This window comes from Haliotis asinina, chromosome 4 (genome assembly GCF_037392515.1).
Source record: "Haliotis asinina isolate JCU_RB_2024 chromosome 4, JCU_Hal_asi_v2, whole genome shotgun sequence".
Taxonomy (NCBI): domain Eukaryota; kingdom Metazoa; phylum Mollusca; class Gastropoda; order Lepetellida; family Haliotidae; genus Haliotis; species Haliotis asinina.
In genome coordinates this window covers 80752017-80775511 of record NC_090283.1, presented here as the reverse complement: position 1 = coordinate 80775511, position 23495 = coordinate 80752017, and the positions used below count along the sequence as shown (strand labels likewise).

At 40.8% G+C, this 23495-nt stretch overlaps 1 protein-coding gene across 4 annotated transcripts in view; it reads right to left on the bottom strand.

The window, feature by feature from the left end:
• Nucleotides 1-3277: 3277 nt before the first annotated feature.
• LOC137281975 (ecto-NOX disulfide-thiol exchanger 2-like) overlaps nucleotides 3278-23495 on the bottom strand; it is a 37613-nt gene continuing 17395 nt past the window's right edge. The window contains exons 8-13 of one of the 4 annotated variants that reach the window (XM_067813719.1): nucleotides 21004-21110; nucleotides 14360-14510; nucleotides 7811-7983; nucleotides 6528-6737; nucleotides 5744-5891; nucleotides 3278-5370 (exon numbers count right to left, since the gene is read on the bottom strand). In XM_067813719.1, the coding sequence (XP_067669820.1) occupies nucleotides 5120-5370; nucleotides 5744-5891; nucleotides 6528-6737; nucleotides 7811-7983; nucleotides 14360-14510; nucleotides 21004-21110 (1040 nt within the window). In that variant the 3' untranslated portion in view covers nucleotides 3278-5119. The remainder of the gene's footprint in view (nucleotides 5371-5743; nucleotides 5892-6527; nucleotides 6738-7810; nucleotides 7984-14359; nucleotides 14511-21003; nucleotides 21111-23495) is intronic. The other 3 variants (XM_067813720.1, XM_067813721.1, XM_067813722.1) reach the window with 3 other exon arrangements.

Here is a 23495-nt window from a genome sequence, read left to right as displayed (position 1 = left end):
GTCCGGCCGGATAGAACCCCCTCCATCCCAACCCCCTAAACAATCTGTGCTGGTCTGTCTAGGGTCTCCAGGTAGAGCCGCTCAAAACAATATGTGCTGGTACCTCTTGGGATATCTCGTAGAACGGTACCCAATTAACCTGCGCTGGTTTTATGAACGAAGCCCGGGTAGAATCGGTTTCTAGCGTGTTGGTAGCTTGTCATCAATCCCCGACCCAGGGGGGCGATGCTCCTAGTACCCATCACTGTTTTTTGTCCTGTCCAGATCATGTACGGATCCTCGTACACCTGAAATTCAACAGCGTTAAACAACGATCCCACAAATATCCCGTCCCCTGTGTCAACAAAACCAGCCCTCAATACCCCATCCGCACCCCACCCACCACCCGCCCTACTATAGTCTTTTATTTATAGAATATATGAAAGCAGTGTTGTTTTCAAATTTACGTTTCACGTCAGTCGAAACTTACAGATTGTAATATGGAGTAAAAACACTTGAGGTCTAGACGAAATCATATGCAGTCATTAATTGTTTCATCAGATATCCCACCTGGGTAACTTGGAACAGAATGTCCTACCAAATGATTGTACAGTGAATCGACTTATCATGTTTATTGTTACTATGAACATGTGACTTCGCTTACTAGGTGTGAGTATATCCTGGATCGATGCTCACACCTCAAGTCACTGGTTCGTTTGGTCCAGACTCGACCCTGGTTCTCACAGGCCGCCATGATGGCAAAAATACAGTTACTCGCTCAATTACAATCACACATTCAGTGTGGTACAATGAGTGGTCCCTGTTCAGTTTATCAAGGGGAATGGTGTAATGTATTAAATCCAGTAGCCATTAATTCGAGGGGATGTTAAAAATAGTGCTCCTCACCAGGACAATGATATAAATGCAACTGTGTTTTATGTTGTTGTTTTTTCAACACAATATCTGTTACCCTAAAGCAAACTGGTTGCAATGATACAGCCTCACGATCTCCATTTTATTTCACTTGTCATGTTGATTCCCCCCAAAAATGCAAAATCTGCAATAAATTCATCACAAACCTCAGGAAACAAAATATGCAAGAAACGCTTTGTGTGTTTGAGGTAAGTAGAAGTCCGCTAAAATCAAACATATGTCAAAATGCATAAAAATGCAATTTGACACTACAATCGCTTGTTATTGTGACTCCCCTCTTCATGTTTACTGAAAGAGCTTGTTTTGGAGACACTACCCACCCTCTTCCAGATGACTTCATCATAAGGATATAACTGATTCTAATGGTTTCATTATTCATACATGATGTCAAGGGATTAAGCTAAATACTGAATGGTCACACAAGTGTCATCTCCCAATATATTGTAAACAGTGCCAGCTTAAATATCTGGACACAATGTTTGTGAAAGATCAAAGTTTGGGTGTCCTTTAAAACTGCCACTGTCCAAATCTGCGTTGGGAGAAATCTTCGACTTTACCGACAGTGTTATGTTTGGATCTTTGAGGCTGGATTCGTGTCACGTCATTCGTACAGTGTGTGAATCCATGCCCCCATCCTTGATCAAGACACACGATATATTGATAATAGCGACGTAAAATTATGCTCATTGACCCTCCTTCACTTTCCTGGAGTGATTTGTTGGCGGGTAAATTGCCAGACGAAAAAACTGATTGTATTTCGGTGGGATGGAACTTGCAGACCCGCTTGACTCGCTCATTTGACCCTCTGCGATGAACATTCGATAGTACTGATTCCCCCACCCCACCCCATCCCCACCCCATCCCCATCCCACCCTACCCCATCCCCACCCCCCTTTTTTCCTTTATTTCATCCTGGAAACCACAGCACATCTCGCCTTCTTGTCTTCCATTTTAACAGTGTGTACTGGTTTTGTAACTGTATCAACAATACCGCCATACAAATCGAGTCAGCTGTTAGGCAAGTAGTGGTTCCATGTTTACCTGTGCATTTTTGAGCATTAGATATGCAGTTACAAGCAACAACTCCGGCGACGCTCTTGTGTGTGAATATCTGTGTTACCAAGTAGCATAAAAATTACAGACTGTCATCCAATGCTAGTCAAAGCTAGTGTGAACGATTCAGTATGATTTTACGAAAGCTTCAGCGATATTCTAACAATGACCTGCCTGATTGAGGATGCCACTGGCACCTTGGAGTTTGGGATATTGAGATCAAGCCATTATTCTGCAGGGATGTAGGACGTTCGACCTAATGGTTCTGATGTGATGAGGTGGACTAGGCCCTAATGTCTGGGGTAAAAATCGAAATTTGGAGTTCACACACTAAGATGGATTAAATTTGAAGAATATTTCCCTTATATTGGAGTGTCAGTTCAATATCACATAGAACTTACACTATGTTTTATCAAAAATATATCTCCAGGCAATACAGATGTGCAGCAGTTTGTCTGGTTGATGGTTTGACTGTTTACAGGTGCCTGTTTTCACTTGGTCTCACACTAAACATTATCTTTCCTCACACATTACTGTTGCTTTCTGACTGGCTGAGCCCTCTTCTACTATATTCAATGTACCTGCTTACAAGCGAGTAAACTTTTGTGTGTACCCTACCGGGAAAGCCAAACTCGTTTGGTACTTTGTAGTAGTAATTCGTTATCTCCAATAACATTGAATAGTATGATGTACACAATTTACCAATATTTACCAAAGTGCACATCAATGAAAGGGAGATAACTCGAAATCCGTTTTTCATGTCTGCAAGATCTAGCTACAATATGTTTTGTACTCTTGCCACAAACAATTCAAAATTAACATTGAGGTTGTTCACTGGTCCCTTAGGACCCTTCGGGCTTGGGGAACATTAACAAACATTGAATACACCAACCCATGTTCCCCTCTTGACCAGTGAACAACTTATAATATCCCCTCACCTTTTGAGGTGACTTCAAGCATAATAGACATTCACTGTAGCCAATTGTTGCCATTTGTTGGTTAAGGCTGCACACAGATATATCTTGGCAGTCTGTGATCTTACCCCAGTTCCCACAGGTGCGCATTGTAAGAAGAAATGGTTCGTGCATACCATGCCAGTTGTAGATACACAGTGGCATGATTCACATGCTGCTGGGATTGTTGCTCATAACATCGACCTTTGGATTTTCTTGTCCAGTCTGTGTTAATTACATCATACTGCAAAATACTGCCAAGTGCAGAAACCAACAAACATATGCATTCGTGAAAAGCTCTTCCACATTTTGTTACTAGACTTCAGACCATTCTACAGAAGACAAGACAGGAGCACACCTAAAAGTTTAAGGTTTATTAATCTCTTCATAAAGAACATATAAAATGGCTGGGTGCAAGGGCTAGCATACACCATAAGCCTGATTCATCAAAATGAAAAATGTGCAATGAAAAACAGGGAAGAAATTGTTTGAGTCTGTCTTCATGCTAGCAGCATTCCAGCAGTAGTACTACAACACAGTCCCAGTAGCTTCACTACAGAGATGTTAAACACAAACATTTGTCTAAAAGGCAAAGACACTGTACTGGCTAGCTATTCTCGAAACATTCGTAGCCCTACGACCTTCTTAAGCCCATACTTAACACATTGGCTACGATCAAAGTTAAGAATTCTTAGGGCTACGAACGTTTCGAAAATACGGGCCCTGGTTCTGACAGTCACAAAAACTACTAACAGAATAAGACAAATTCTCAAAACATTCACATTCCCAACACCCATTCTGATAACCCCTAAACTTTTGATGTGTAACTAAAGGAGGGACTATGTTAAACCTGTGTATGTTATCATTTTGGGGACAGAGATGAATTCTCCCTGTATCACATGAATTCTAACAACAAACAAGAGGGGAAAACACATCCATATCATCCATCACCTCCTGACTGTTATATCAAACAAATCACAGAGCTGTTGGTGAACAAAGTTATGAAGAATGGATCTGATAATATGATAATTCCACAATATTTCTTTCTTGTGACTCCAGGTTTAACACAGCATGCTAGCAATATGATCAACTTCTCATATAAACAAACTATGGCTGCCATATGACACAGAAGATTCTGCCACTGTAATGTTTGAGATCCATAAGAAAAGGGGCAAATGTTCCTTTTCTTGCACTATCCCATGACTTGATAATTATACTGCTCGTGAGTGAATGTTGCTTGTTCTGATGGGTCAATGTATTTGTGCAGCAAAGTAAACGGAGAAAGGCAAGGTTCACACAATGCAGTAAAGTGAATGGCAGACATACTGAAAGCATTCCGTAAGTTTGGCGGCACTGCAACTTCCAGGCAAGGGGACAGAACTGATGTCTATCTTCCATCACTGAAAAATTCCATTAAACCTTGGTCTAGCTCACTGCCTCCACACTGCATGAATGCATACATAACTCAAATGAAGGCAGACACAGATCTGAAAGAAGGTGGACAGAATGGTTTCCTGTGTTAATGGTAACTGTGGATCTTACAGAGACAGCACAACACCAAACTTATCCTGTGCGACCCAAAAATATGAACTCATCCATCAGAAAATCCTGCTTACTGACTCAATGATAGGTAATTATGTTTTCAAAATGGCATCCTTAACGCTCTCGTCACATTCTATTCTTTTCACAAACATCCAACAAACAAGATTACACAGATTAGCAGACGAGGTCCCAGTGAAGAAACATGACACTGACAACAAGCATTCAATTAGTAATAACCATAAAGATATTCAAGCAGTGTTTCTGTTTTCCAAACACATTTAAATTCATATACTCATCCATCTACACAAAAATCTCATATTTTTCACAAGAAATGACTAACACTGATAAGGTTTATTTCAGGCGATAGCTATTTCATTAATTGTCATTTTCTTGATCTCCATAAGTAACAGTACCAGCCTACACAGCAGGAACCTCAGCATCAGAGTTAAAGATAGCTCCCAGACAACAGAGCAGCAACTCCTGATACTGACAGGGGAGACAAATCTCCCTGAACTTCAAGCCGCAATTGTTGATCTTACCCATCTTATTACCTTCCATGTATTGTAAATTCAACAGTTTATAAAACCAGCAGGGTTTTATCTGGTGTTAAATTCACTATTCCTCAACTGATGTGACAAATTATGAATTGTTTGGTATGATTACTTGTCCCGACTGGTCCAGAACGAGCTGCTGGCATCTGTGTTTGTGCTGCTGGAGTAGCCAATGAACACCCATCTCCGCTCCAGTCGTGCCCCAACCCCCTGCAGCTCTTGTTTGAACAACATAGGCAGACGTTCCACCAGGTCTTCGATCTCCCGGGGTCGACATGAGATCATCTGGTTGAGGTAGGACCACAAGTAGTCCACAGATGCCCCAAATGGATGAACATGGAGAAAACAGGTGATGAGACCTGCAAGCAAGGGAGGTCACTCTTGTAGAACATAAATCTCTACATAAAATTTTGGGCATCTGCTCACCATTCAAGAATTTTCATTAGTTCAATTTCCAATTTTTCCAATTGAAAAACTTTGTTGAACTTATATTTTACAAAGAAGTGTGAAATAAAAGCTGCCAGTTTGAAATTAGAGTCATGATGCTCTATCAAACGCTGACATCGGATTTGGTATTCTTTGGTAGTCACTTCACTGACAGGTCAGAGTTCACAAAACAATGTTCTGACATGACCTGATATGGGACCTGCAATGGGATTCCAAGCATATATGGGTTTCTTGAAATGTATTCTGATCCAGGCTCCCCACACTGTAGAGGAAGGTGCTATATACCTAGTATCTTGGCCTCCTTGCCAGACAGGTTGATGGCCGAACTGCTGACGGTTGATTCAATGCTGCCAAGGCCAGGGATGGATGGGATCTCAGGAATGTTGATCACATCAAAGGTGGGTGTCTTGTCCTTGCTTGGATCCTCAGCTGACTGGAACAACAGTTCACTTACTGAGGGCAAATGAACTCTTGCAGTAGTAGACTCAGAAGCTAAACATTGGATAGGGCGATGCATCAAACCTTTCTAAAATGGAACCATGTGATCTGGGTTTCTACAGATTATCAGGCTGCAAATATTAGGCCCTTTAGGGGATTTTTAAGGCTATCAACAATTTTAAGGATCTTTTGAAACACTTAATACACAAGAGCAATTGGGACAGTCCTCCAGAGGGAAATTACTCTGAACTGCATTGTTGCACTGGGAACATTTTTTTTATGGAGATTAACACCATCTGTCATTGCAAGGTATTTGTATTATCCATTAGTTTCCTGCAAAATCATAACTTGACAGGTTTTGCAAAACACAAAGACTTTTAGGGAAAATCACTGACAATTACTGACTGTTCAAGACTCAAACAAAATTTAGGACCTCTGTCGACTAAGAAGTCCAAAATTTAGTTTTTTTCAAGTTTGTGCCAAGTCACTATCCATTTGCTCACGTCTTTCGACCATGTAGGTTTCTTGGCAAAGTCAAAGATGTTACAGGAACGTAAATGACCGACAGACAGTACATTTTCCAGGGCATCAGTGCCATCCTAGCCTGTTTATACAAGCTGCCAGATGTTACCTGTGACTCTTTGTCCTCTACAACTTTCTCTGTGTCCTCCTTGTCCTGTGACTGGTCCTCCGGTATGTCCCCAGACTTGTCTTCAGTCTTGTCCTCTGACCGGTTGCCAGTGTCCGACTTGTTCCGGGCTCGTTCCAGATTCAGCAACTTCTCCTTCTCCTTGCACATCTGCTCTGACTTCTTCATCTGCTGTTGGGAGCTGATCAGTTGCTGCAGGAGAGAAGGGGGAAGAGAGCCAGTGAGAAATATTCCCTACATGTTACTATATGGCATGGTGGATGATAAATGAAAATATCATTGACTTCATGCTTCCTTAATCATTTAGATCATTTAGATCTGACACTACGGGCTTGACACTGCGGGCTCAACATTGGGGCTTGACACAAAGGGCTTGATACTGGGAGCTTCACATAGGAGGATCTGACACTGAGGGCTTTGCCTTGGGGGATCTCACATGGGGGACTTGACACTGAGGGATCTGACACTATGGGCTTGACAGTGCGGGATCTGACATTGGGGCTGGACACTGGGAGATCTGACACTGGGGGCTTGACACTGGAGACTTGGCTCTGGTGACTTGACACTGAGGGGATATGACAAGAGGCTCATAACTGGGGCTCGACACTGGGGGCTTGACACTGGAGGCTTGACACTGGTGGCTTGACAATGACACTGGAGGCTTGACACTGGTGGCTTGACAATGACACCAGGGGCATGACATTGGGAGCTGGACATCTGCCACTGGAATTTGACACTTGGGATCAAACGAAAAGGGACTTCAAGGGATTGACACTGGGGCATGACACTGTGGGCATGACACTGTGGGCATGACACTGTGGGCATGACACTAGGGGGTTGACACTGAGGTTTTGACACTGGGGCCTTAACACCTGGGTTTGACACTGGAGAGCAATACAAAGGGCCTGACAATGACCAATAAATAAAGGGGACTTACTCTTCCCTGGAAATGCCTGTTTGGTAAATATATCATACACCATTCCAGTACAGTTTAGGAGGAAAGGTGGTTTCAAAGAGACGTATGTACATGGAATATAACAGAAACTTGGAAGTTTTCTTGTCGAGAAACACAGTGACCAAACTTGACAAGATCTCATAGCTGAAACTTGGTTCAAGAGCTGACAATGAAAGATGGTTAAATACCACTGTGAAATGTTATCAGTTACACTATGGCATGAGAAGACTGCTTGTTGCAGGGGAATCCAGACTAAACATAATAATGACTACATAACTTGGGCTACTACAGGCACTGATGCATTCCTCACCTGCTGCATTCCCTGCAGAGCATTTTGTAGGGCTCGGATCTGTTTGTCCTTCTCCTCCAGTGAGTTGAGGGACTCCTGTTTGACCAGGTCCACCTCGTTCTTGTACGCCTCCATCTGACATTTCAGAGTGTCATTCTCATCCTTTAGACTATTCACCACACTGCTCGTGTCCCCTGGAATATTGATAAGGACAAACTTTATGGATGTGCAATTTCTTTAATCAGGTGAAGTGACATTTCGATACAGCTTCTTGTATCATTGTCAAGCAATGAGGCAGATAAGACAGGATGGTGCATATATATATATATATATATATACACAGTAAATAATTAAGAAAACAACTGGAACTAACTGGGCAGCAAAGTATTTACATGCAGAAGCCAGCAACAATTGACTGCATACAGAAGCCAATGGGATGTACTTGACACACAAGGAGAGGTCTTCAAAGACTACATATTTGGGGAATCAAATTCAGTCAACTAACATGATGGGCAAACACTCTGACCACTTGATCAACTGCCTTGAATAGAATGACAAGGATATTCACAACATACTTTCTTTATAGTTACATCAGTTATTATACATAAGGAATAATATCATGGCCACACACAAATTCTAACCCAGTTACTGTTCCCACCTCTGTCAGTATTAGAGAAGATACCATGGCTGGTCAAGCAGGTAGGCAATCGGACGAAGGGACATAAAATAAACTACACCTTCAAAATCATATCAGCTAAAACACAGACCAAGGGAACATTATCCCTGGCTTTTCAAAACAAGTAAATCAAATGTAACAATACACTGTCACCTAGAAGAAAACTCACAAAGACAGGTAACGGGAACGATGTTCTTTGTTATTTCAGAATCATGGGTCCCTGATGATTTTCAGTACTTGTCATAAAAACATCCTTACATTCAACTCAATAGTCAAGACTCTATGATTGTATTAACGTGGCTGGTGAGCAGAAGCACCATCCATTATTAATGCATTATGTAAATCACTTGAAAGAAAAATCTACACCATTGTCGCACACCAGTGATGAAAATCAATCCTGCTACAGCGTATCTATGTTTCAATTGAACCTTGAACCACCAGGACCCAAGAGCCTCATCTGGTCTTTATATGTATACACAGTCCAGATAACCATCACCCTCTAGAGCCTCATCTGGTCTTTATACATACACAGTGCAGATTACCATCACCCTCTAGAGCCTCATCTGGTCTTTATACAAACACAGTGCAGATTACCATCACCCTCTAGAGCCTCATCTGGTCTTTATACATACACAGTGCAGATTACCATCACCCTCTATATCCTCATCTGGTCTTTATACATACACAGTGCAGATTACCATCACCCTCTAGAGCCTCATCTGGTCTTTATATGTATACACAGTGCAGATTACCATCACCCTCTAGAGCCTCATCTGGTCTTTATATGTATACACAGTCCAGATAACCATCACCCTCTATATCCTCATCTGGTCTTTATACATACACAGTGCAGATTACCATCACCCTCTAGAGCCTCATCTGGTCTTTATACATACACAGTGCAGATTACCATCACCCTCTAGAGCCTCATCTGGTCTTTATACATACACAGTGCAGATTACCATCACCCTCTAGAGCCTCATCTGGTCTTTATACATACACAGTGCAGATTACCATCACCCTCTATATCCTCATCTGGTCTTTATACATACACAGTGCAGATTACCATCACCCTCTATATCCTCATCTGGTCTTTATACATACACAGTGCAGATTACCATCACCCTCTAGAGCCTCATCTGGTCTTTATACATACACAGTGCAGATTACCATCACCCTCTAGAGCCTCATCTGGTCTTTATACATACACAGTGCAGATTACCATCACCCTCTATATCCTCATCTGGTCTTTATACATACACAGTGCAGATTACCATCACCCTCTAGAGCCTCATCTGGTCTTTATATGTATACACAGTGCAGATTACCATCACCCTCTAGAGCCTCATCTGGTCTTTATATGTATACACAGTCCAGATAACCATCACCCTCTATATCCTCATCTGGTCTTTATACATACACAGTGCAGATTACCATCACCCTCTATATCCTCATCTGGTCTTTATACATACACAGTGCAGATTACCATCACCCTCTTGAGCCTCATCTGGTCTTTATACATACACAGTGCAGATTACCATCACCCTCTAGAGCCTCATCTGGTCTTTATACATACACAGTGCAGATTACCATCACCCTCTAGAGCCTCATCTGGTCTTTATACAAACACAGAGCAGATTACCATCACCCACTAGAGCCTCATCTGGTCATTATACATGCACAGTGTAGATTACCATCACCCTCTAGAGCCTCATCTGGTCTTTATACATACACAGTGCAGATTACCATCACCCTCTAGAGCCTCATCTGGTCTTTATACAAACACAGAGCAGATTACCATCACCCTCTAGAGCCTCATCTGGTCTTTATACATACACAGTGCAGATTACCATCACCCTCTAGAGCCTCATCTGGTCTTTATACATACACAGTGCAGATTACCATCACCCTCTATATCCTCATCTGGTCTTTATACATACACAGTGCAGATTACCATCACCCTCTAGAGCCTCATCTGGTCTTTATACATACACAGTGCAGATTACCATCACCCTCTAGAGCCTCATCTGGTCTTTATACATACACAGTGCAGATTACCATCACCCTCTAGAGCCTCATCTGGTCTTTATACATACACAGTGCAGATTACCATCACCCTCTAGAGCCTCATCTGGTCTTTATACAAACACAGAGCAGATTACCATCACCCTCTAGAGCCTCATCTGGTCTTTATACATACACAGTGCAGATTACCATCACCCTCTAGAGCCTCATCTGGTCTTTATACATACACAGTGCAGATTACCATCACCCTCTATATCCTCATCTGGTCTTTATACATACACAGTGCAGATTACCATCACCCTCTTGAGCCTCATCTGGTCTTTATACAAACACAGAGCAGATTACCATCACCCTCTAGAGCCTCATCTGGTCTTTATACATACACAGTGCAGATTACCATCACCCTCTAGAGCCTCATCTGGTCTTTATACAAACACAGAGCAGATTACCATCACCCTCTAGAGCCTCATCTGGTCTTTATACATACACAGTGCAGATTACCATCACCCTCTAGAGCCTCATCTGGTCTTTATACATACACAGTGCAGATTACCATCACCCTCTATATCCTCATCTGGTCTTTATACATACACAGTGCAGATTACCATCACCCTCTATATCCTCATCTGGTCTTTATACATACACAGTGCAGATTACCATCACCCTCTAGAGCCTCATCTGGTCTTTATACAAACACAGAGCAGATTACCATCACCCTCTAGAGCCTCATCTGGTCTTTATACATACACAGTGCAGATTACCATCACCCTCTAGAGCCTCATCTGGTCTTTATACAAACACAGAACAGATTACCATCACCCTCTAGAGCCTCATCTGGTCATTATACATGCACAGTGCAGATTATCATCACCCTCTAGAGCCTCATCTGGTCTTTTTATGTATACACAGTCCAGATAACCATCACCCTCTAGAGCCTCATCTGGTCATTATACATACACAGTACAGATTACCATCACCCACTAGAGCCTCATCTGGTCTTTATACATACACAGAGCAGATTACCATCACCCTCTAGAGCCTCATCTGGTCTTTATACATACAGTGCAGATAACCATAACCTTCTAGAGCCTCATCTGGTCTTTATACATAAACAGTACAGATTACCATCACCCACTAGAGCCTCATCTGGTCATTATACATACACAGTATAGATTACCATCACCCACTAGAGCCTCATCTGGTCTTTATACATACAGTGCAGATTACCATCACCCTCTAGAGCCTCATCTGGTCTTTATACATACAGTGCAGATAACCATAACCCTCTAGAGTCTCATCTGATCTTTATACATAAACAGTACAGATATTATTTACCAACACTCTCTAGAGCCTCATCTAGTCTGTATACATACATATTGCAGATATCAACCAACACACTCTACAGCCTCATCTAGTCTTTATACATTGTGCACATATCTACCAACACCCCCTATAGCCTAAATCCAGCCTTTACATAAAAGTGTAGTCTTTACGTCTAGTCTTCACACATCCACTGTGCAGATAACCAACACCCTCCAGAGCCTCACCTAGTCCTTACAGAACAAGAGTCATCAAAAAATGGCATATCCCCCAAACTCACACATATTTGAAAGAACAAATCATCTGATAATTACATGTCAAGTTTGAATCGTTTCCATGGAAATAATGAAAAACATAAACATCAAATATCTGTAAACAGCAAAAGGTACCACTTCAAGATCTGCCTTATGCATCTGCTAAGTTCTGTTGAAAGATATCAAATAGTTTTTGAGTTGTGCTCAGGAAATAGAGCTCATACCTCCTTTTGGCGACAATGTCTGAATTATTTCCATGAAAATCCAGAAAGATAGACGTGCCAAAATCTCTGCAAATAGCAACAAGTCATCAGAAGATGACACATCCCCACCCCACCCCAACCCCAACCCCCCTACTACCCCTGACACTACATATTTGAAAGGACAAATCATCTGACTGTTACTTGATATTTTTTTAGGCTAAGTTGATATCGTTTTCATGGAAGTCATGAAAAATATAAATGCTATATATTTGTAAACAGCAAAAGGCATCACTTCAAGATCTGTCTCATATATTTGAAGAGATCTGTTGAAAGATATGAAATGCTTTTCGAGCTGTGCTGTGCTCTGGAAACTAAGTCCGAATCATTTTCATGGAAATCCAGAAAATGACAAATCACAAATATCTGCAAATAGCAAAAGGTGCCAAGATGTTAAGAAGTTTTTGAGTTCTGCTGCAGAAACGAAGCCCATCCTTCCCTTTTTGAGACTACGTCTGAACAGTTTCCATGGGAACCAAGAAAATAATGAATCACAAAGTTCTGCAAATAGCTAAAAACACCACTTTGGGGTCTGCCTCACATATCTGCCAAGTTCCGCTGAAAGATATTTTCAAGTTGTGCTCCAGAAACAAAAGACACCCCTCCCTTTTGAAACTAAGTCATGGAAACCAAGAAAATAATAAATCAGCCTGTAAATAGCAAAAGGCTCTACTTTAGGTTCTGATTGATATACCTACCAACTCTGGCAGAAAAATATTAAACTTTTTTCAGTTATGTCCTGGAAACAAAGCCCACCCCTTCCAAAATGTTTCCATGGAAACCAAGAAAAATATAATCCCAAAAATCTGTAAATAGCAAAAGGCACAACCATAGCTTCAGTTTATTGGTCTAAAAATATTGAACGCTTTTTGAGTTATGCTCTGGAAACAAAATGATTACAGACTGGTGGACGGACGGCAGACATGCCCGTGGGATAGAAATGATGCAAACATCTACCAACATCATCTACAGCCTAACCTAGAGCCTCATCTAGTCAAACATCTACCAACATCATCTACAGCCTAACCTAGAGCCTCATCTAGTCAAACATCTACCAACATCATCTACAGCCTAACCTAGAGTCTCATCTAGTCAAACATCTAACAACATCATCTACAGCCTAACCTAGAGCCTCATCTAGTCAAACATCTACCAACATCATCTACAGCCTAACCTAGAGCCTCATCTAGTCTTTGCACAAAAACGATACAAACATCTACCAACACCTTCTAGAGCCTAACCTAGTCTTTACCCCTAAGTGATGCAAATATCTGCTAAAACCCTCTAGAGCCTCATCAAGTCTTTACATAAAAATATTTTTAATATCTACCCACACACATTGAAGCCTCAATTTATCTTTACACAAAAAATGATGCAAATATCTACCAAGACCTCTACAGCCTCATGTGCAAGCAAAATTGGAGCAGCTCATGGATGTTCTTTAGGAGAAACAAAGACCAGGGGGTTTCAACTGACATACAATGGATTATAATTTGAGTAAACATGATATCTTAATCAAAGATCACAAAGCTAATAGCAGAGATGCCAACACTGAATCATATGAAAACAGAGTCATGCCTTGCCCAAAGCAATTCTCGAGCCCTGGAGGTGCGAGCTAAGGGTGAGTGTGAGAGGGGGATTGGGCCCCCTTTTGAAGGTGGTCTCTGCAGGGATATGTATTTTCTGGACATACTTAACCAGGTAATATTTCACTCAAATGAACATATTCAAACTGCTATTTACAAAAATTCTATCAAACATCCTAAATTTATAAACACATTTGTATTTTCTAAAAAATCGGAGTTAACTTTGTATTTGAAAATCAGAGTAACTCCTCCAAAATCGAAGTGCTTGGTATCTCTATAACAGTCACCATCTGCTGAGATGATCAAAATATACATCCTTGTCACCTGTTATCAGCCCTGAAAGGCCATTCAAGATATTAATAGCATAAGAAACTTCATTACTGGCTGATTTAATTGGTGTCTGATGACTGATCTTGCATAAGAAATTCTCTGATAAATTTCAGGCCTACCTGCACCTGCACCTGCACCTGCACCTGCTGCCTGCCCAGTTGTGTCGGTCTTCCTCTTCTTGGCTGGTCCATCACCATCTTCATCCGACATCTCCATTTCGTCCTCTTGTCTTTCACTGAGGAACTCTTCCTGCTGGGCTACGCGGATCTCCTGAAACACAACAGCACATGATGACCCATTGTCTCCTACTCCTAGGAAGCAGCCAGTCTCACTAGGACACACACTTACTAAAGTGATCCACGTAAGTTGCAATGACAGTACCTGGCACATATTGTCCCAAAAGTATGTCTATTTGAGAACATTAACTCATTCTTGGTCAGACGCATAGAGACAGCTTCCTCTACTGCAAGGCATTCATTTAACAGGATTAAACCAGCTAAAGATATAAGAGAAACATAAACAACAAACCTGTGTATAAAGGACTCTTACTAATCCAAACAAAACTGATGTTGGACCCAATTGTGATCCTTCAACATTCTTTACATACCTTTGCTTAATATACGACTTCCCCCATGATACTTACACACTGGATTCTAAATCAAGTTTCACGTGTAGGATTAGCACATTCAATAATAATCCTTTAATTGTAAACGATATAAGAAAGCTATATCTGCTCTTCACAATATAAATATCCACAAAAGTCAAGCTGAAAAAGGTTGATGGTTAGACAAATCACCCACTTGTTCCTGAATACAAACCGCACCCCTCCATATCTGGGCATATGATCTAGAGGCGATTTACGTACATACCAAATCCTTCAGGCCTACTGCAGCGGAGGCCCCACAACCTGCTTGACTGTCCCACTCAATGTGTCATACAACACAATGATGAGCTCTCAGTGAGAAACAGCAAGTTAGCAGGGTCCTCAGAGACTTGTCACAATACCACCCCATAAATAAAGCATAGATCAGGAAATATCAGTCAGGCTGGGTCAATTTACACTTTGTAGTATAAAATATACGATCAGTCTGAAAAGGTTTCAATGAGGACCAGTGGCACATTTCATGAGCCTGGCTGGAGACTGACACTGGCATGTATATGAATGTGCTGGGTAAATTATTGACAGTTTATTGAATGGCTTATGAGATTCTCCACAGATGCTGTCAAGCTCTCAGGTACAGCTGACATGGCTGGTGTCACTCTCACAATTCATTCAAATCTTTGATCAAGCTTAAAGTTTTGGATAACCAAAATTTTCAAATAAGAAGGTCCTTATCAAATCTTGTGTGAGTTGAGTAAAAGCTTCCTAAACAGTACTTTCAGGAGTGGGAAAGAAGATTCGAAGAAACTCGTTAGATATTTATGCATATTTCAGATGCTGAAAAAGTAGAAACTGAATGGAGGTGGACCAGGATACGAACCCATCAATATAAGTTTCCTTTATACTTCAAAAACAAACTTCTAACATTTGTATCAAATAAATAATCAGTTATATACTGTGTATCAATTGCAAACATTAGGTGAAGATTTTTATCTAAATTTTAGATTATCATGATTCTGTAAATATGTTTAATATTATTACTTACTTCTTCAGAGGTGGGGAGAGGGGCTACTATGTAATTTTAATCTTTCGTTACCAAGCTGGCAAAACAAACCCTATGCCAATGAAGTAAACACTGTCCTGGAAATGAGGAGAACAGGAAACACGGAAATCAACGTAGCATTCATCAATACATCGGTTCTATCACTGCAGGTTGCCGCGGGGTGGGAGGGGCACACTGTCCCAGACTGGGGAATGGTGCTGTCAACCACAGGATCGTGATCTGAATAGATCGAAATTTTAAATCTCAGATTCAAATCTAGGAGCAGAAGATCTTAACTCATCCATGGGAAGCAACTTTTATTGCTACAATACAGTTAGTATGGTAAAACTGCTGTTATATAATGCAACAACAATGCTGTTATATAATACAACAATCAGCTATATGCCATTATTTATTGTTTCACAAACTGAGTCACCCATTCAGCAAACACTGACAGTTGATAAAGCCTCCATACGAGGTGGTATTGATCAGCCATTAATTATTGACAGCCACCAAAACAATCGGCCTGCCACAGAGAGCATTGACATTGGATATTTCAACCACAAGAGAATTAAGGATGACAACAGTTCCTGAGTTGGTCAGTATTTAGAACTTATTGAAAACTCTTTTAGGACAGGCACATTAAAACTTGATGACCTTGTCTTTTCCATGTTGTGAACAGTGACACTGTAGAAACCCACTTCACACACTGTACCCAAGTAGGAATTTTGTGTTGAGAAGTCTACACAGGTAGTTTCCACATAAAGGTTTATCGGGCACTACACCTGTCTCCTAGTTTAGATCAGTCACTGTTTGCCATAACCTTGCTAGTGTAATTTTCAAGTTGATTTGAATACTCAATATCCTGAATCCTGAGTTTCATTTCCAGACCATGAGAAAAGAGGAAACCAGTGAATTTTTTCAAGGCTGATGTCCCCAAAACAATCATTTAGACATTATTGATTATTCAAATCAATTACTGACATGCGAGATGCTGGTAAACGGCACACATTTTTAATTGACAAATGCCTCATGAATTTCTCACACTCCCTGTTGAGGCATGAAGCTTTTACTTAACTGTAATGAGGAATGATTGTCTTGACTTTTACACTTGATCGAGTTTATCTTTCTTTTCGGGGTGGATGTGAAACATTGGTTCAGTCACTGAGCCTTTGGAAATACGCTAATCTGCTTTTCAAGGTATTCTTGGAACAAACTATGGCTGCAGTGTCTCTCCATGACAAATGACACCCCAGCAGAGTATGGGTTAATGACACCACAGCAGAGTATGGGTTAATGACATCGCAATCCCCATGGTGAAATTACACAAAATGTTCAAAACATTTGTGGTATTGTTTACATTAGGCAAATTGAAATGGTCCAGTGTAAACTGCAGACGTTCAGTTGATAGCACTGTGGTCTACACATGGGGCAGCTTATAGTGGTTCATCCCTCAACCACTTTCCTGGGCACAAGCTCTAGCTCAAGTGCACAGGCAGCCACAGGTTGTTAGGTGCAGCTGACCTAAAAAGTATCATTCCTGACCCTGACTTCCAGAACAGGGGAAGTAAATGATGATGAAATGAAATATTCATAAATGAATTATACAAATGATTAAGAAATACAGCTATCTATTTGAAATTGCTGCAAGGCTCTTTGGGAGGAACTTGAATGTTTACAAGTGGTTGAAATATGGAACAAGAAACAGCCCTGGCTAATATTTTCTGTTCAATGCTATATTTCCACAGGACACAAACAGGCATAAAACATAGTGTTTGTTTAGTTCCACATGTAGTAATATTTTAGTTGTATGGCAACGTAGATGATGATTCTAGACCATACAATCTTGTGACTGACATCATCATCTCAGAATACGTCCAGGTCCTTCAACAAAGTTCCTGAGTCTGATATACTGATCGTGTTAGCGACCAGTTCTGACACTGCACCTTCTCTGGGTCATAAGCGAGTGAATCTGGATTACTGCTGATTTGATCCATATTCCAGTTATATCAGGGCATAAAGAAGATAGTGGGTGAGCCAGTTCAATTTTACGCTGCTATCAGCAATATTTCAGCAATATGATGGCAAGGTACACCAGAAATGGACATCCCACATGGTGGGGACTCAAACCAAGATCTTCACCATGACACGCAAATACTTTAATCACTAGCCTACCCCTCCACCCCTAAGAAGATAGAGAGGAAGTGTATGAGTGAGTGAGTGAGTGAGTGAGTTTAGTTTTACACCGCACTCAGCAATATTCCAGCTATATGGCAGCGGTCTGTAAATAATTGATTCTGGAACAGACAATCCAGTGATCAATAGCATGAACATCAATCTGCGCAACTGGGAACCGATGACATGTCAACCAAGTCAGCGAGCCTGACCACTCGATCCTGTTAGTCGCCTCTTAAGCATAGTCGCCTTTTATGGCAAGCATGGGTTGCTGAAGGCCTGTTCTACCCCGGACCTTCACGTGTCAGGAAGTGTATGAGGAGAAACAGAACAGAGGGGCTACTATGTAATTTTAATCTTTCGTTACCAAGCTGGCAAAACAAACCCTATGCCAATGAAGTAAACACTGTCCTGGAAATGAGGAGAACAGGAAACACGGAAATCAACGTAGCATTCATCAATACATCGGTTCTATCACTGCAGGTTGCCGCGGGGTGGGAGGGGCACATTGTCCCAGACTGGGGAATGGTGCTGTCAACCACAGGATCATGATCTGAATAGATCGAAATTTTAAATCTCAGATTCAAACCTAGGAGCAGAAGATCCTATCCCATCTAAGGGAAGCAACTTTTATTGCTATAATACAGCTAGTATGGTAAAAGTTCTGAAAACTAGGTATACACAGCTGGTATACTGATCTAAAACTGACATGTAAACACAGGAGCTTGTATAATGTACTGCTGAAAATAGTCTCCTAGGTGCAACAATTGTTTACTAATAGCCTTCTAGATATAAAAAAAAAAAAAGGATTTCATCAGTAAGATAAGTTGGACTTAGGACACATCAATTTTGCGCAATACCAGCCACTGTGCATAGTAGCAGATCCAGTTTTATATATTTGATATTATGAAAAAGAAGTGACCAGTGTGTGGAATTTCCTTAACAGATTCCCAAACATGTGTTTTCAGCCAACCCCAATGCTTTTTATTTATATTATAAGGTTTACTCTTCCAGAACAAAATGTGTGTATGCAGTTTAGAACTGCCATAAATGAATAAAAAAAACTGTAGTTCATACCATTGCGGAAGCAGGATACTGAATATATTGAATTGAATGTACAAACCCATGCAAAAAGTATTCGGACACTTGATGTCATTTCCATAGACTTACATGTTATTTTGTAGTAGCAAAAATAACTTTCATGAAGTGAGTTTAAGGTGGATCTTTGTAAAACTTGACTGGCAAATTGGAAATCATCTCTGCTCTGCGCACGAAATTTCAGTTCAATTTTCCAACCACTATCTAACTGACGACATCACATTTATCAGTTTACGTATTGTTCCACAATGCACAATCCCATCGGCCGCCATGTTAAAGGAGTTCATGGCATTGTACACATGTTGATTAAACTGTCGCCATGCAATAAATAGGCAACAGAGAATCAAACAGAAATTATGTGATTGTAGGTAAGATGATTCCCCACAAATGTGCGAAATTTGACTTACAAAATCCAATACAAAATGCATAAAAATTATTAATGCTACACTAAATTAGCATGTAAGTCTATGGATATGATGTCAAGTGTCCGAATACCTTTTGCATCGGTCTGCAGTCTTTTTGTTTTGGTAGAACTAAGATTTCTGTTCATGATTTCTTTCAAGCAGCAGTGCTAAACTGGTGTGATGCTTTCACTTTCCACAACAGAGTCAGGCAAATTTATTTGGGCCAAAGGTTTTTTTTGTCAATTTCAAAGGAATATTCTGAAGTTTAGACTGACCATCTAGAACAGGCCTTAGTTGCCTAATCTTGTTCCTGGTAGGAAGTGTCATCTACTTAATCAGTCATAACTAGATCATCTCACACCATCTTACCTGTACTACCTTTGTTACGCCAGGTGTTACCTCGTTAACCTCAACCAGGCTACTTTCACATAAAAAGTGAATGTAGGTAAAAAACATACAATTTCATTAGTATTTACAAAATTAATGTTCATGGAAAAACATGACAGGTTTACCTTGACCACATATGTGCTTACCACTGTACCTCCTGATCAGGTACCACTGACCACCGCAGAACAGTACTGGTGAATGACCATGGCTGTAGAAGGACTGATCTCCACGATGAGAGACCAGACAACTGACACTGTCCTGCAGGATGAGTTCAGTGATGGATGTCTCGAAGCATCCATTCTCCAACATAGTCTTTGTCTTTCACAGTCTTACAAGGTGCTTATCACACTTCAAACTAAGGTCTCACTGTTTCCAGATATCATCAGCCCAGATTAAACTTTGTCGTTTTTTATTGAAGCCATGGTAACAGTTACACTCCTTTATGGTGTATCTGACCATCATATCTGGAGTGAGTGAGTTAAAGAAGGATGTGTAATGACAAATCAGCTCATCTAAGCTATTCATGGCACTGAGTCACATCAAGAGCAAATTGAGAGTTTGTTTCAGGAAGAATCTATGTCAAAATTCCCAAGAAGCTGCAACTCTGAAGGAATTTTAATTTTACTGCTGCAGAACAGGCTCCTACCACAATGATAAATCTGGTAGAACACAAGGAAATGTCTCTATTTTCTGAAATTCTGGTGTTCAACTACTGGACCTCACATTATTCGATTCCAGAATAAGACCTGACACAACTAAGACACAAGTGGTCCCTTTTTACACGTTGTCAATCTCTGTATGCTACTGGTGTAATCAAGGTGACATCAAACTTCCCTGTGACATGTTTACCACAGAAACACAACTGGTAATCTTCTTTAAATTTCGACATGTTATCCATCTTAGGCAAAAAACTGCAAAACATATATTATATACACACAATTATCTCAAATACCAATAACCAAACTTTCTTTGACAATAGTTTTTAAATTAGCCCAAATCTGCAGCTTCTTGGATATTTTGCCGTAATCCTTGCTGCTGCCAGACTGTGTTACTAACCTCGGCTTGTTTGGACCAGACGTCAATGTTCTTGCGTTGAGCCTTGGTGAAGTGATCCCATGCTCGTTGTTTGGTGGCGGTGCTAAATACCCGCGCTATCTGATCAACTTGAAGAAATAGGGTGTCCGCCGTTAGATACATACCAATGTCCCAGTCTACGCGATTACTCACCACGTCAGCACAGACAGGCAGAGGAGGCTGGGAATCATGGCCGTTGTCAAGGATCAGGTGCATTATATTATTATGCATGTTTAAGGATGTGTAAGGCTGATCGGTTCAGCACAGGCCGGAGCTAAGCTTCACAATAAGTGATTGCACAGTAACAAAGACACAATTAATAATTACTTCTGTTGTGTCATTACTGCACATAGCAATATTCCAGCCTTAGAATGGTGGACTGATTGCTGGAGAGACAATCTAGTGGTTAATGAGCTGCAATTGTGTCATACGGACATCTAAGGTCACTCAGGACACATTCCACCAGTATTCCCCCAGAGCAGGGAGCTTACTTTCCACATAAGACTTCTAGTGGTCCACAGGAAATGAGTGAACATTGTTCTACACCACAGCTACCAATATTCCTCTTTAACACACTAGTCACTAGTCTGACAGACGCACAGGCAGTTGTAGACTACTTGACAGACGCACAGGCAGTCGTAGACTACTTGACAGACGCACAGGCAGTCGTAGACCACTTGACAGATGCACAGGCAGTTGTAGACTACTTGACAGATGCACAGGCAGTCATAGACTACTTGACAGACGCACAGGCAGTCGTAGACTACTTGACAGATGCACAGGCAGTCGTAGACTACTTGACAGATGCACAGGCAGTTGTAGATTACTTGCAACAGTATGGAATATCAATCTGTCATTTTGTCAAAGGACAAATGAAGAGTAGATATTCACTTGTCCAGATAAGTCACCAATGGTGTTTTCATCATGTCTTTTACCTCTTTATTTTTTAAGCTTGTCAAACATTGTTCCACTATGAACTGGTACTTCAGGCATTCATTGTTCTACATCCTTGACGGGGAATTTCTTTCTTTAAAAACATTTGTTGACAAGAAACCATTTGGAAGCATATCTGTAAGACATGACAAACAAACGTCAACTATTTCTCTGAGTTCTTGCATCCCCGGCCATGATTTCCATCTTCCGCTTGCCAACACTGGACTTACTTCATCCCTGTCCACAACCTGCAGCCTTGTGTTTCCCACAGAATCATCATACAGTGATAATATACTACTATGACATCATACCTTGTGATGGCTGACATGACATGCTAGACAACTTCTTGAAGTGTTGCATAACCCACCATACCTTAACTTTTTAGCCAAATGGTCAGTTACTACCCAAAATATCTGGGTCAATATTTCTTAAAATACTTTCTATCAAAATTTCAGGAACACACTGGAAGAAACACAAGGGTATGAGAATATTTCATACTGCTGTCTGTTTTAATCACGTCAACACTGAAATGCTTTACCTGACTTACACTACACCAGAGTGAGAGAGTGAGTGAGTGAGAGAGCGCAGGTGAGTGCTGCTTTAAACAGTATTTCAGTTTCTAGCAGGTCACATGAAGTAGGACAAAGTGACAAAAGTTGTACACCAACTTTCAACAAACTATCATCTTTCAGTTGGGCTGACCAAGATAATATCTTTGAAAATCAACCATCACTCACCACAGCCTGGCACAGGTAAGAGCTGCAACTCTGTTGTGAGTTGCTGTACCTGTGCTGCAGAGTCAATGCAACATTTACACCTGCAGATGTACATATACCTGGGATGAATGTACAAATGAATGTACACAAGTTCCAGCTACCACATACCTACCTCTCCCAACAGGACTGGGCTGAGTCATGTTACCTGCAGCCATTTCATCTTACCAACATTTACAGGGGAGTCATAACAATGTCCCACAATGTCCCAAGAAGGGAGATAATCTTTAGATGAACAATAATTATCTCCCTTATATCAATAAGTGTTTTTGTCCATAAACAATACTCCTCATGACTGTTTACCAGAATGTCAGTGTTCATGTTGAAAATTAGAGTCATTTATGAAAAGTCTGATAAAGATGTCGAAATGAAGAAAACGATTTCTAAATAGCTGTTGTGAAGCAGTGATTTTCAACAAATTCTCAGCAAGATAACGACCCTACAAGTTACCATTAAAACTGCCTGCAGGAAACATTTTCACATTACAATAAACTTTCAGTCATATTTCAGATAGTGTGGTGTGATCTTGTTCTACTCCTTCATGTCCGTCTTTACATTTCATGTATGTTTACCTACACCTTCGTGACAGCATGGTCACAACAACTTGGTATTTGTTTCCTTGGAACTATCTAGTTAAACACTGGTGCAAGTGAGTAAAATTTCTTTTCCACAGCTTTTATCAGTATGTCAGTACTATCAAAATGAGGGACACCAGAAATGGGCTTCATACATTAGACCCATGTGGGGATTCGAACCCCAGTCTTGGGC